Here is a 13,919-nt window from a genome sequence, read left to right on the forward strand (position 1 = left end):
TCAAAGTTCTTTAGAGCCATTTTTATTATCCTCTTATTATCATTCTAATTTCATTCATTTACAGCACAAAGGACTCACTGACTGACAACAAACTGAATCAGTTCATCCTTTCATTAACTCCGACAGCATCTCAGTAACATCGCTCTCCGGAAAATAGAATTATAATTTACTCTCTAAAATAATAACAATAATACACTTGGAACAATCAAATATACAGCAATAATTCTTTGTATTTATAATCAAAAATCAATATTGAAAAAACCTAACTATATTCATCTGGTTGTAACAGAACACAAAGACAACACAGTCACTGCAGATGCATTCACACACAACAGAAAATCTGATTTCTGGAGAAACTGTGTAACAGATTGGAACAGGAAGCGTGGACAGGAGCTCATCTGTAACCTGACGTTGTTTTTCTTTGAGTTTTTAGGTGTGCAGCTGCTGTATCCTGATCTGATCGCACTAAAAACTGTCCACTGAATGACTGCTATCGGTCAAAAATCAGACAATTCGACACTTACTGGGAGAACTTATAAAATCTGAGAACATGAAACAAAACAAGCAGTGTCCAAAGGCTGCACAGGCAAGAGTAGGAGCGCTTCAGTTCAACCGTTCCTTCAATGAGAGCTACGACTAATCAGACTTTCTGTTTGTGTGTTGATGCATCCTGTGTTTTGGCATTTCAACTGTACTGACTGATTGATTCCTCAGCAATCTGTTGATCAGGTCTGTTGATGCTCCAGTGGGTTCTTTAAGATGTGGCTGTCACTAGTGATGGTGATCCTCTCCATACGGACAGCAATGACTGATGTGTGTGTGTGTGTGTGTGTGTGTGTGTGTGTGTGTGTGTGTGTGTGTGTGTGTGTGTGTGTGTGTGTGTGTGTGAGTAAAGTGGATATTTGGCTCACAAAGGAAACATCAATAATCCATTCCTGTTAGATTTACTCGCTGTATGTGTGAATTTTTTGGACTAAATAACATGTAAACAAAATCTTGGGCTTGTGAATGCAGAGTTGTGACTCAAACTCAAACTCAATCTTATTTACATCCGAACAGGATGACGACAAGCGCACTAGAAATCACACACAACCACACACAAACATGTTGGCACACATACACAGATGTGAGACACAAACAGGCAAACAAACAGCGCAGACGGACACAGACGACAAATAAATCACACCCTCACACACACACAGTCAGGGGGTCACAGCCACAGCAAGGCATTGGCAGAAGGAAGTGTCTGTGTATGCTTTTATTTGTATTGTTTGCATGTATATACAGCGTGTGTGTGTGTCTGATGACAGTACGACTTTGTGCAGGTGGGCATTAGTGGCATGCAGACATGCGTTTTGTGTTCGGGGGAGTGTGCAGCTTGCAGGTCCATCGTTTGTGCCACTGTGCTACAGTACTGAGGCTCTAACTGTGAAGGTGTGTGTGTGTGTGTGTGTGTGTGTGTGTGTGTGTGTGTCTGTGCGTCTCATAGTGCTCGGGGGATGATGGTGAAGGGCAGGATGGGGCTGCTGGCCTCCAGCTCCAAGGCGGTGAGGAAACACTCTGTGGCAGCGGCAGCGTTTCCCTGAGCCTGTAACACCTCACCTAGACTGTTCCACACATCATGAGCCGTACTGAGGAGAGGAGGAGGAGGAGGAGGAGAGGAGAGGAGAGGAGGAGAGGAGAGGAGAGGAGAGGAGAGAGAAGGAGAAGAGAGGAGGAGGAGAGGAGAGGAGAGGGAAGGAGAGGAGAGGAGAGGAAAGAGAAGGAGAAGAGAGGAGAGGAGGAGAGGAGAGAGGAGGAGAGGAGAGGAGAGGAGAGGAGGAGGAGAGGAGAGGAGAGGAGAGGAGGAGGAGAGGAGAGGAGAGGAGAGGAGAGGAGAGGAAAGAGGAGGAGAAGAGAGGAGAGGAGGAGAGGAGAGGAGAGGAGAGGAGAGGAGGAGGAGAGGAGAGGAGAGGAGAGGAGGAGGAGGAGAGGAGAGGAGAGGAGAGAGAAGGAGAAGAGAGGAGGAGGAGAGGAGAGGAGAGGGAAGGAGAGGAGAGGAGAGGAAAGAGAAGGAGAAGAGAGGAGAGGAGGAGAGGAGAGAGGAGGAGAGGAGAGGAGAGGAGAGGAGGAGGAGAGGAGAGGAGAGGAGAGGAGAGGAGGAGGAGAGGAGAGGAGAGGAGAGGAGAGGAAAGAGGAGGAGAAGAGAGGAGAGGAGGAGAGGAGAGGAGAGGAGAGGAGAGGAGGAGGAGAGGAGAGGAGAGGAGAGGAGGAGGAGGAGAGGAGAGGAGAGGAGAGAGAAGGAGAAGAGAGGAGGAGGAGAGGAGAGGAGAGGGAAGGAGAGGAGAGGAGAGGAAAGAGAAGGAGAAGAGAGGAGAGGAGGAGAGGAGAGAGGAGGAGAGGAGAGGAGAGGAGAGGAGGAGGAGAGGAGAGGAGGAGGAGAGGAGAGGAGAGGAGAGGAGAGGAGAGGAGAGGAGGAGGAGAGGAGAGGAGAGGAGAGGAAAGAGGAGGAGAAGAGAGGAGAGGTGAGGAGGAGGAGAGGAGAGGAGAGGAGAGGAGAGGAGAGGAGGAGGAGAGGAGGGAGGAGGAGAGGAGAGAGGAGGAGAGGAGAGGAGGAGAGGAGAGAGGAGGAGAGGTGAGGAAAGGAAAGAGAAGGAGAAGAGAGGAGAGGAGAGGTGAGGAGGAGAGGAGAGAGGAGGAGAGGAGAGGTGAGGAGGAGGAGAGGAGAGGAGAGGAGAGGAAAGAGGAGGAGGAGAGGTGAGGAGGAGGAGAGGAGAGGAGAGGAGAGGAGAGGAAAGAGGAGGAGGAGAGGTGAGGAGAGAGAAGAGGGGAGGAGAGGAGAAGAGGAGAAAAGAGGAGAGGCAGGAGAAGAGAAGACAGGAGAAAAAAGGACAAAAGAGGAGAAGAGGAGGAGAAGAGTGGAGGAAGGAAAGAGAGGAGGAAACAAGAGAAGACGAGTGGAGAGATGATCAGATAAAATGGTACAGAAGTAGAGGGAGGGAGATGAGGAAACAGAGAAAGGAAGAAATGAGGATAGCAAGAAAAGGAGACGTAGATAAAGGGGAAGGGAAAAGGGGGGAAGAGGAGAAAAAGTAAAAGGTAAGAGAATGGAGAATGCAGGAGAAAATGGGAGGAAAGAGGAGAGAGGAAAGGGGGAGGAAGGAAGCAAGAGAGGCAGGAAGGAGAGAAGAAGAATAAGATATTGTTGGAGAAATAGAGGGAGAAAAGGAGGAAAGAAGGTAAATAAGAGGGAGAGAAAGGAAGAAAAACGGAGGTCAGAGGAGAATTCCAGTAAAAAACAGGACATGAAGAAGCAAACAGAATGTAAGAAAGAGGAGATGAAATTAGAGTAAAGAAGGAAAATAGAGGAGGGAGGACAAGACATAGAGGGGAAGAAAAATATTCTAAGAATATTATAATATAAATTGTATTATAAATATTATAATAGAGTATTATATAATAGAATATTATAAAAATATTATATTCTCACACACACACACACACACACCTACCTGTTGACCTGCACGGCGTCCCTCAGGACTTTTTCGGACAGACTGTAGCGCTGCAGCTGGTGCAGAATCAGACCCTGTGGAGAGGAAAGGAGACGACAGCTTTAGAAAATGATGTGTGAAACGTTTCATCTGTGAAATCTAAAGACTCATTTATATGTTATATTATAACATCACTGCATTTCGGTTTATTTTACTGCTCAGTTCTACACGGCAGACTTGAAATCAGTGACACATTCAGATGTTAGTCACTGGCTGCATTGTTGACTTCCCATGAAGAAGCCACTTCACCTGCAGCAGGGTTGTTACTATCCTTCAGAGCTGCATTCACAGACAACTGTTTGTTCCCTGCTATGTGCTGTTATATTGCTGCCTTTCATGAAGTGTCCTCTATATTCTGTAATTACAACAACAATTAAAAACTGCAAAGTGTAAAGACCATTAACCCTTATGTCGTCCTGTGGGTCAAAATTGACCTGTTTTAAAGATTGAAAATGTGGGGAAAAAAAATATTTTCACAGTGAAACTTCATGTCCACATTTTCAACATTTTTGGGAAATCTTTGAACATTTTTTGGTGGAAAAAATTTTAAAAATGTTTCTTAAGAATATTCACAAAAAAATCAACCAAAATCCAGCGAAATTCGCTGGATTTTGGTTGATTTCTTTTTTTATGAATGTTCTTAAAGAAAATACTAGAGGTTTTACTGATATATATGGAATCACTTTAGATATTTTTAGGATTTTTTTTTTGGAAGATTTTTACTCATTTTTTGAAAATATTTACAAGAATTTTCTCGCCAAATTTGGGAGATTTTTTATTTTTATTTTTTTAAATAAAACTTTTAAGGGAAACTTTTAGGAATTACTGGAATTTTCTCCCTGAAGGTTTTGCAAATTTTCAGAAATTTACAGACAAGGAAACAATACTTTTTGGTGCCCGTAAACGAAGACAGCAGGAGGGTTGAGGGTTATTCTTCTTTAGAATCAGTTTCCATTCGGGATGTCAGTCCGATATTGGCATAAAAATGTAATATTGGTCGATATCGTTTTTTTTGCCTATCATGAAAACCGATAAAATGACGCCTGGATTTCGTCGGCATTTACATCATCAAACTGCATCGTGAAGCGTGTAAACTGCATGTGATTGCAGTAACAAGCTTGCTGTGCCTGACTAACAATATGTCTGGTTTGGAATCAGAGGGTGGCTTTTTTTCCATTACTTAAGTTGAAATAGTTTTCTTACTTTGCACAGACCATGTTTACATTTGAAAGCCTTGTTGCATTTGAGAATGCATCCAATGGGGTATCACAATAAAATTAGGCATGATGTGTTAATTCCACCACAGGAGATATGTGATGTTACCTAAAATTAGCTAAATAGCCCACATATATCGGTATCAGTTGATATCGGAATCGGAAATTGAGAGTTGGACAATATCGGTGTATCGGTTATTGGCAAAAAAGTCAATATCAGACATCCCTAGTTTCCATGTATGGCTGAAATACTCCAACAGTACAATTTGCCATTGTGTAGCTCAGAGTAATATACAGAGTTGTAGGAGAGCTGGTGTGCTCGAGCTGCTGTGAGAGGAGAGAGGCAGAGACTTCATCGGGCTCCACATTATAGAGGAGAGAACTGGGTAGTTACATCTGAAAGGGATTATTGTCGTGACATAAACTAACAAGAAAAGCACTCAGAGAGCGAAGTACTCCTCAAAGGCTGCTCAGTTGTATAATTTCCGACAGATTAAATGATTAATAAAAAATGACCTTGCGCTGAGCACAGACGTGTGTTCTGCATGTGTATGTTATGTACGGATACTGAATCATGTGACCTAAATATGTAGCATGTGGCAGGAATTGATGAAACTCAGAAACACCCCCAAAATTTAATCAGTTGTTCCTTGTATCATTCCTGATGGATAAGTCCTGATAAGTCCTCAGTGGTGGATTTGTAGTAGGATCACAATCATGTGATCATCAGCAGGCAGCTGACGTAGTATTCACTTGTTGTCATGGTTACAGTGACGCCATACCGCTATCTAGCAATGATACATAAATCTTTAACAAATCCATGGATCCAGACTATAAGCTGCATCACTGAAAAAATCTAATCACTTGGTCCTTGTGTCATTTCTGACCTTCCCTAAAAATTTCATCTAAATCTGTTTTTGAGTAATGTTGTGAACAGACAGCCGGATTCATAGATTAACAGACAAACGTACGGCGATCGCCACATAACAACATAACAAATGTGTAACTCTGACACACAGAGACACATTTTAGAGATTAAAATAATAAATTAATGACCTCAAAGCGACTTTAAGTCCAACTTAAATCAGATTACAGTTTGTCTGCTACATGAAACCATTGGCTCTATAAATCACATCCTTTGTTCCTCTTCAAAAAAATAAATCAGAAACCCAAAAACAGAAATGTATTCTGATGTTGTCTTGATTATAAATATTCATAAATATTCTGTTAGAGAATTTTTTGGCTTTTTAAAGTAGCGTTTAAAAATGTATGACAGAGTTCTGGGTCTGGCTAAAATGAATGTGGGTTGCTGTTCAGGCTGGGCGTAGCCATGTGCACGACAACTTAATCATTTATTCATCCAGTTTAGGGACAGTGGAGCACAGCTCCGATGCAGATAGACTCTCTTACGGTTTTATACTTCTCTTCTACCTGCTAACTGGTTTGGGGCGGTCCATGATGCAGCCTCCAATGGAAAACAAACAAGGGCAAAGAGTAAAGCGCTCAGAATGAGATTAAAACAAAAAAAGAGGGCAATGCTGTTTCCTCTGTTCAGAGAAGGTCTGACCGGGCTTTCCCCGTGGTGTAATTACATAAAACACACAAACCCTGCAGGCAGACAGGACAAGAACTGTTGTGTTCTCAGGAGAGCAAACACAAGGACAGAGCAGTGAAGCGTTTATGTGTATTACCAGTCTCTGCATGGTCTTGACGTGGGTCGGGTTGATGGACAGGGCCTCTTCGTACCAGCGTTTGGCTTCATCTACGTTGCCCCTCAGCTCGGCTATCTGGCCCCTCATGTACAGCACGTTATGGGATGTGGGGAAGAGGTTGGCGGCTTCCTGTGTGCACGCAGTGGCCTCAGCAGGTTTGGACATGCCGATGTACACCTCAGCTGTAGGAGAACAGGCACAGAGACGGGCAAACTATTAGACGGGATAAAGCAACATGATGATGGTCAGAATAATTGGCTGCCTCAGACCATTAAGAGGGCATTTGTCATAAACACTGATGAACTTCTCAAACTGAACCATTAAAGTCCCAAACAGAAAGCAAAAGCATCAACAGAGCGCACATTTAAATTTGCAAGAGGAAGAAGCTGAAGAAGCAGTTAGAGAGGAGAACTACATTTTTCACCCATAAACGGCATCGATAAGAAGAACATTTTCTGCATCAAGGTCATCTAATGCTTTCACTGTGTTGCTGTGATGAAGACGGAGCGATATGAGCAGAGCACGAGACAGACGGAGGAAATGAGTCTCAACTGTCCGTCTGTCTGTCCTCTGATTGGCTGATTACATTAGCTGTGTCGCCAAGCTGGAAATGACCACCTCTGACAGGAAGCAGCTGCAGAGATAAACAGGAGCACAAACTACCTCTGTCTCAGTGTGTGTGTGTGTGTGTGTGTGTGTTTATGCACATCCTTCAGTCTGTTGTGGTCGACCAGTGTTTGCTGCTGGATGCCAAAATAATGATCAGGGCTCTAGTGTACTGCGAGGGAAATCTAATATCTAATAATATCTAATCAAACGGTCCTAAATCTGCTCCTGCCAGCTAATGTCAGCACACACTCTGACCTCATGTCTGTGTGTTTGATGAAATCTAAGCTGGGAGGATGATCATGTGTGTCAGACAAAACCACCGCAAATCACAGCTGAGCAGCATTATGGCCGCAAACTTTACATTTCCTGTTTACATTGCTACTGCTAAACTGCTTGTATTGGAAAGGTATGCATACACAAAGTTAACTGGAAATATAAAGAACTTCACCTCTTTGGGTAGAACTAGGTCTCCAAATTCACCTCAGCCTCATCCAGAATGATAAAAATCCTGCAAGTATTCCCTCTCCTGCTCCTTCTGGACCATTACAGCCAAAGTTGTGGCCTTTTGGTGTTAACATTTCTTGTCAGCTGTGATATTTTCCTTAATCAATTTGTCCTATTTGAAGGAATTTTCATGCCTGAGTAGGTGGATGCATACAGTGTTTCCAGCATCTGAAGGACTTTAAAGGTCTGCAGAGATGATGGTAGCTGGTATTTCACTTATTTCAAGAATTATGAAGGTCAGAAGAAATGGAAGCATTTGGCATTTTTATTTAATTGTAAGGTTTTAAAGGTTGGGAGAAAGAAAAATGCAAGAATTTAAAATAAGATGTAATTAATGCAGCAGATTTAAGGAAATAATACCCTCTCTATTTAGTTCATCACCACTTACTGATATAATGGAAGGGAAATATTATAATTTTACCCCCACAGAAGTGGATTATATGGTTAATAATGCTGCAGCCTCACTGGGTACAACACTTGATAGTGTTGCACCTGTAAAAAAGAAAGTTCTATCTCAGAGAGGACCTGCTCCTTGGTAGAATTTCCAGCTGCGGACTTTAAAGCAGGCGTCCCGAAAGCTGGAAAGGAAGTGGCATTCCACTAATTTAGAGGAAGTTTATGTAGCTTGGAAAAATAGTCTAGTAATTTATAAAAAAGCTCTTCGTAATGCCAGGACAACATATTATTCCTCTTTAATAGAGGAAAACAAGAACAACCCCAGGTTTCTCTTCAGCACTGTAGCCAGGCTGACAAAGAGTCAGAGCTCTGTTGAACCTTGTATTCCTTTAGCTTTGAGCAGTAACGACTTCATGAGCTTCTTTACAAATTGTTATGATTAGAAAAAATAATGAATCTGGCCCTTCCTACAAATGCCACAGATGTATCATCGAGTACAGATGCTTTAGAATTGGCTGTAAGACCAGATGGATACTTAGAATTTTTCACTCCCATACATCTCTCTGAACTAATTTCCATAGATTCTACATCCAAACCATCGACATGTCTTTTAGATCCTATCCCAACTAGACTGTTCAAGGAGGCTTTACCTTTAATTCATTCCTCAATGTTAGATCTGATTAATCTCTCTCTAGCAACAGGTTATGTACCACAGGCTTTTAAGGTTGCTGTAATCAAACCTTTACCTAAAAAGCCCACTCTAGATCCAGATGTTTTAGCCAACTATAGACCAATATCCAACCTCCCATTTCTCTCTAAAATTCTGGAAAGAACAGTTGCAAATCAATTATGTGAACATTTACAAAGGAATAGCTTGTTTGAAGAGTTTCAGTCAGGCTTCAGAGTACATCATAGCACAGAAACAGCTCTGGTGAAAGTTACTAATGACCTTCTCATAGCGTCAGATAATGGACTGGTCTCTATACTTATTTTATTGGACCTTAGTGCAGCATTCGATACAATCGACCACAAACTTTTATTACAGTGACTAGAACATTCTATTGGCATTAAAGGGACAGCACTGGACTAGTTTAAATCCTACTTATCAGACAGGTTCCAGTTTGTGCATGTCAACAATGACTCTTCTGAGCATACTAGGGTTAATCGTGGAGTTCCGCAGGGTTCTGTCTTAGGACCAATACTGTTCACATTATACATGCTTCCCTTAGGCAATATTATTAGGAAGCACTGTATTAATTCCCATTGTTATGCTGACGACACTCAATTGATTTATCTATGAAGCCAGATTAAACTAATCAGCTAGCCAGACTGCAAGATTGTCTTAAGGACATAAAGACCTGGATGACCTATAATTTCTTACTACTAAATTCAGACCAGACTGAAGTCATTGTATTTGGCCCCAAACATCTTAGAAACTTGCTTTCAAAGCATATAGTTACTCTGGATGGCATTACATTGGCCTCCAGTACTACTGTGAGGAACCTCGATGTTAACTTTGACCAGGACGTCCTTTAACTCACACATAAAACAAATCTGTAGGACTTCCTTTTTCCACCTGAGAAATATTGTGAAAATCAGGAACATCCTGTCTCAGAGTGATGCAGAAAAACTAGTCCATGCATTTGTTACTTCTAGGCTTGACTACTGTAATTCCTTATTATCAGGTTGTCCCAATAGCTCTCTGAAACATCTACAGCTGATCCAAAATGCTGCAGCCAGAGTACTGTAGGGAGTTAGCAAAAGAGATCATATTTCTCCTATACTGGATTCTCTTCATTGGCTTCCTGTTAAATCTAGAATAGAATTCAAAATCCTTCTTCTGACATATAAAGCTCTTAACAACCAATCTCCATCATATCTTAAAGACCTGATAGTACCATATTATCCTAGCAGAACTCTTCGCTCTCAGACTGCAGGCTTACTTGTTGTTCCTAGAAGCTCTAAAAGTAGAATGGGAGGCAGAGCCTTCAGTTATCAGCTCCTCTCCTGTGGAACCAGCTCCCAGTTTGGGTTCGGGAGGCGGACACCCTCTCTATTTTTAAGACTAGGCTTAAAACTTTCCTTTTTGACAAAGCTTATAGTTAGGGCTGACTGGGGGACCCTGACGGGGTGAGCTGGTGTTTTCATTTGCACAACTGACTTCCCCTCTTGACGTCCCTTTAGTTTGCCCCTAGTTATGCTGCTATAGGCCTATAGGCTGCTGGGGAACCTCTCTGGATGCACTGAGCCCTTCTCTAACTACCTATGTATTTACTATATATACCATTATTGCATTACACTCACTCTGTTTCTCCCTGTGTCCTTTCTCCGAGTGTCCCTGATCCCAGAGCTGGATGCTTCAGATCTGTGGTTGTTCTCCCACCAACTGGCCTAATCTCCATCTGTGGGATGCTGCTGCTGACCTTCCTCCAGCCCACTGCTTCCAGCTGCCCATTTCCATCAATCTACGCTGCATTGCACTTACTATACTTGATTTGCTCATCTACATATTTTTGAATTTACCACCAGCTATATATGTAGTATATTTAATGTCAGAGCTGTACACCATAGCAGTAAACTATAATTAGTTTCCATGTTAGTTGTATTTCGCATGTATCATCTGTCTTATCATGCATGTGTCAAACTGTGTGTTTTATGGTCCTTGTGTCCCCCCCCACCTCTCTATCTCTATCCCTCTACCTCTATCCCTCTATCCCTCTATCTCTACCCCTCTATCCCTACCTCTCTACCTCTTCTGTCCCTCTCAACCCGCCCGGCCAGCAGCAGATGGGTCCCCCCACATTAGAGCCAGGTTCTGCTCGAGGTTTTTTTCCCTGTTAAAAGGGTGTTTTCCTGCCACTGTCGCCTGTTGGCTTGCTCTGGGGTTCAGGCATATGGGTTCTGAAAAGCGTCTCGAGACAATTTGACTGTAATTGGCGATATATAAATAAAATTGAATTGAATTGAATAGATTTCATTTATCTAGTGACCTCTCAGATTTACCTTGGGACCCTGACAGGGTCAGTGAGGTCAGTACAGCACCTGATCAGAGGAGCATTTACAAATTCTGATGGGCCATGTGTTTAAAAAAAAAAAAAGAGTGCTTCTAGCATTTTAGAGGCCAAATAAAAGCACTCACACATCAGATCTACATCATATTTCACATACATAAAAATAAGACCAAATTCTATTTTTTACACATTTTAATGGGCGGAATTTAGAGAATTCATCAAAACTAGGGCTGTCAAAATTAACACATTAATGCGTAATAATCCATCATCATGATTAATCTGATTTAAAAGTATAACGCAATTAACCCATCTGCAGCACTAAATGACCGAAAATCCCTGAAACGTCTCAGGAAACGCATTTTGGGCAGTTTGTCCAAGTAAACTTACAGTCGCACAAATGGGCAGTTGATCTGGTAGAGGCAGAACCAACCAACCATACTATATATATACATATGTGTGTGTGTGTGTGTGTGTGCATATATATATATATATTCCCTTCTTCCCTGAGTCTGTTTGCTCATGCAAAATGAAACCTGATTAACATAAATTAAAAATGATATTTAACCGTGATTAATCGAAATGAATCCACAGCAATCCCGTGATGAATTTGATAAAAAAATTTAATTATGTGACAGCGCTAACCTAAACCAAAACAAAGATGCAAGTCATAAAATATAAACCTATAAAACACAATATCTGGTTCACAATTATAAAAAGCAAAATGAAACTGTTGGTCTCCCTGCAGTGAGTCCTGTCTGAATGTCAACAACACGGCTGATGCTGTGAAATGGACGACGAGTGATGCAGGAATAGAGGGCAAAAAAGCACTCTGATTGATGTCGAGGAGACATTGCATGGCACTCTAACCAGCTGAGCCAAATGGCCATTGCTGTGAATCTGCACTCAGAACAGGCTTATGTTTGGAGGGCAAAAGGACGATTGTAACACACTGTGACAGTCCTGAAGCCTGTAATTACCACCAATGTCAATTTATATTCGAGAGGGAAAAAATGCGTTGGCACAGGGGGCTCCTTGGCGGTCATGTGGCCCTATGCACATGTCTCGCCTCCGTATAGCAATACACGTCTCTGATGTTATGCAAGCCTATGGGATGTAATCGTTTTTTTTTTTGTATGTGCTCAACAAGGAGGTGTTAACAATGAGATGCCAATACTCTTCACTGAAAGTCACAGAAGTTCTTTAAGGGTATTTTAAGAGTCTCTATGGGTGATGTCAGACAGGAGGCACTATTATCTCAGCTAGTCTTTCTCTGTAAACTGTGTTTTAAAGTGCTGACATACAATAACCCTCATGCACTGTGTGAACGTACCTGCATGTAGCCAGATCTGAGCCAGCGTCATCCAAGGGTGCAGGGGTCCATGTTTAGGTGCGCTGCTCTGCAGGGAGGAGGCTACCTCAGACAGAGCCTGCTCCACACGACTGGCTGCTATGGATGTAGCATGAACCGAGCCTGGAGGGAGAGAATCAAGCCGTCACACACACCATCTCCACATTTGCTGACTTTAGCACTACAGCAGTGTTAGGCAGCCATGTGCCACAATGCAGGCTTTATGTTCAACCAGAAAACAACAGCAGAGCTCACTGAGTCCCACAGCTTCAGAGAGGAAGGAGGAACTTATCAGTGAAATCTGTGGTGTTTGGTTGCAGTAAGAAGCTTGAGGCTCTGAGCCCACATTGGTGCACAGTTTCCTCTTCCAGCACTGAAGCCTTTAATGAGTCCACACCATTCCACATGCTGCACCACACAGTGTTATGGCCCTGGATTAACCAGGCCAACATGAACCCATTTCTGCACCACCATGCAAAAACTGCATCACTCTGCTTATTAGTAACAAAAAGAAGCGCTACTGTGATATTTTTGTTATTTTGCCTCCTCATTACGTGAGATTTTTACAGGATGCAAAATGGCAACCACATGGGACATTGTAGACACACTGCAGATACGTGAAAGCAAAACATAACACGATGATATGTTAGTCTAATCATATACACTACCATTCAAAGGTTTGGGGTCATCCAGGCAATTTCATGTTTTCCATGAATACTCACACTTTTATCCATGTGCTAACGTAACTGCACAAGGGTTTTCTGATCATCAATGAGCCTTTCAACAGCATTAGCTAACACAATGTAGCATTAGAACACAGGAGTGATGGTTGCTGGAAATGGAGATATTCCATTAAAAATCAGCTGTTTCCAGCTAGAATAGTCTTTTAGCACATTAACAATGTCTAGACTGGATTTATCATTCAGTCAATGTTATCTTCATTGAAAAAAAAAGCTTTTCTTGAAGAAATAAGGACATTCCTAAGGGACCCCAAACTTTTGAATGGTAGTACATCTGAATGTTTTTGATTTTACACTTATCTTATGCTGCCATATATAATGTTTTGGTCACTGTTTGAGAGTTCTTTACAACTAATTGCAATAAAGACACAAAAAGTCACTGCACTTTCAGAACATTTAAAGATTTCTGCAGAGCTACTGTTTAACTGAATCTTTTTTTAGCCTATTCGAACACACTGTGGATGTAAGATTTGAGGTTTGTTTTTAAAAGTGGAACATTTTTCTGCACGAATTGTGACAAAAACATTGAGATGTTAATTATAGCTTTGGAAATAATTATTAGACCACTTGCTGCTTTCTAACAGGTTTTCAGCTTAACTAATTCTGTTAGGATTGTATCATAATGAATAACTACAGCATCTTTCTAAAGACATGAAAAAAGTTTCTGATAATTCAGTTAAATGTGATAATGTTTAACAATAAGCTGTGCTGAAATGTCAAAATTCCAATTAAATGGCCAAAATAGCTTTTAAGTCACCATAGTTTTGTGTGTAAGCTGTATATAGGAAGTCAACTAGGCTCAGTTATCACTAAAAAATGTCTGAAAGATTGAGAGATGATGAGGAGACATCTTTA

At 41.9% G+C, this 13,919-nt stretch overlaps 1 protein-coding gene across 4 annotated transcripts in view; it reads right to left on the minus strand.

Moving 5' to 3' along the window:
* Positions 1–13,919, minus strand: part of ttc7b (tetratricopeptide repeat domain 7B) — a 37,787-nt gene continuing 23,868 nt past the window's right edge. For all 4 annotated transcript variants that reach the window (XM_055006084.1, XM_055006083.1, XM_055006085.1 and 1 more), the window contains 4 exons: positions 12,307–12,447; positions 6,436–6,638; positions 3,492–3,565; positions 1–1,631 (listed from right to left, as the gene is read on the minus strand). In XM_055006084.1, coding sequence (XP_054862059.1) covers positions 1,484–1,631; positions 3,492–3,565; positions 6,436–6,638; positions 12,307–12,447 — 566 coding nt within the window. In that variant the 3' untranslated portion in view covers positions 1–1,483. The remainder of the gene's footprint in view (positions 1,632–3,491; positions 3,566–6,435; positions 6,639–12,306; positions 12,448–13,919) is intronic.

This window comes from Amphiprion ocellaris, chromosome 20 (assembly GCF_022539595.1).
Source record: "Amphiprion ocellaris isolate individual 3 ecotype Okinawa chromosome 20, ASM2253959v1, whole genome shotgun sequence".
Lineage (NCBI taxonomy): Eukaryota > Metazoa > Chordata > Actinopteri > Pomacentridae > Amphiprion > Amphiprion ocellaris.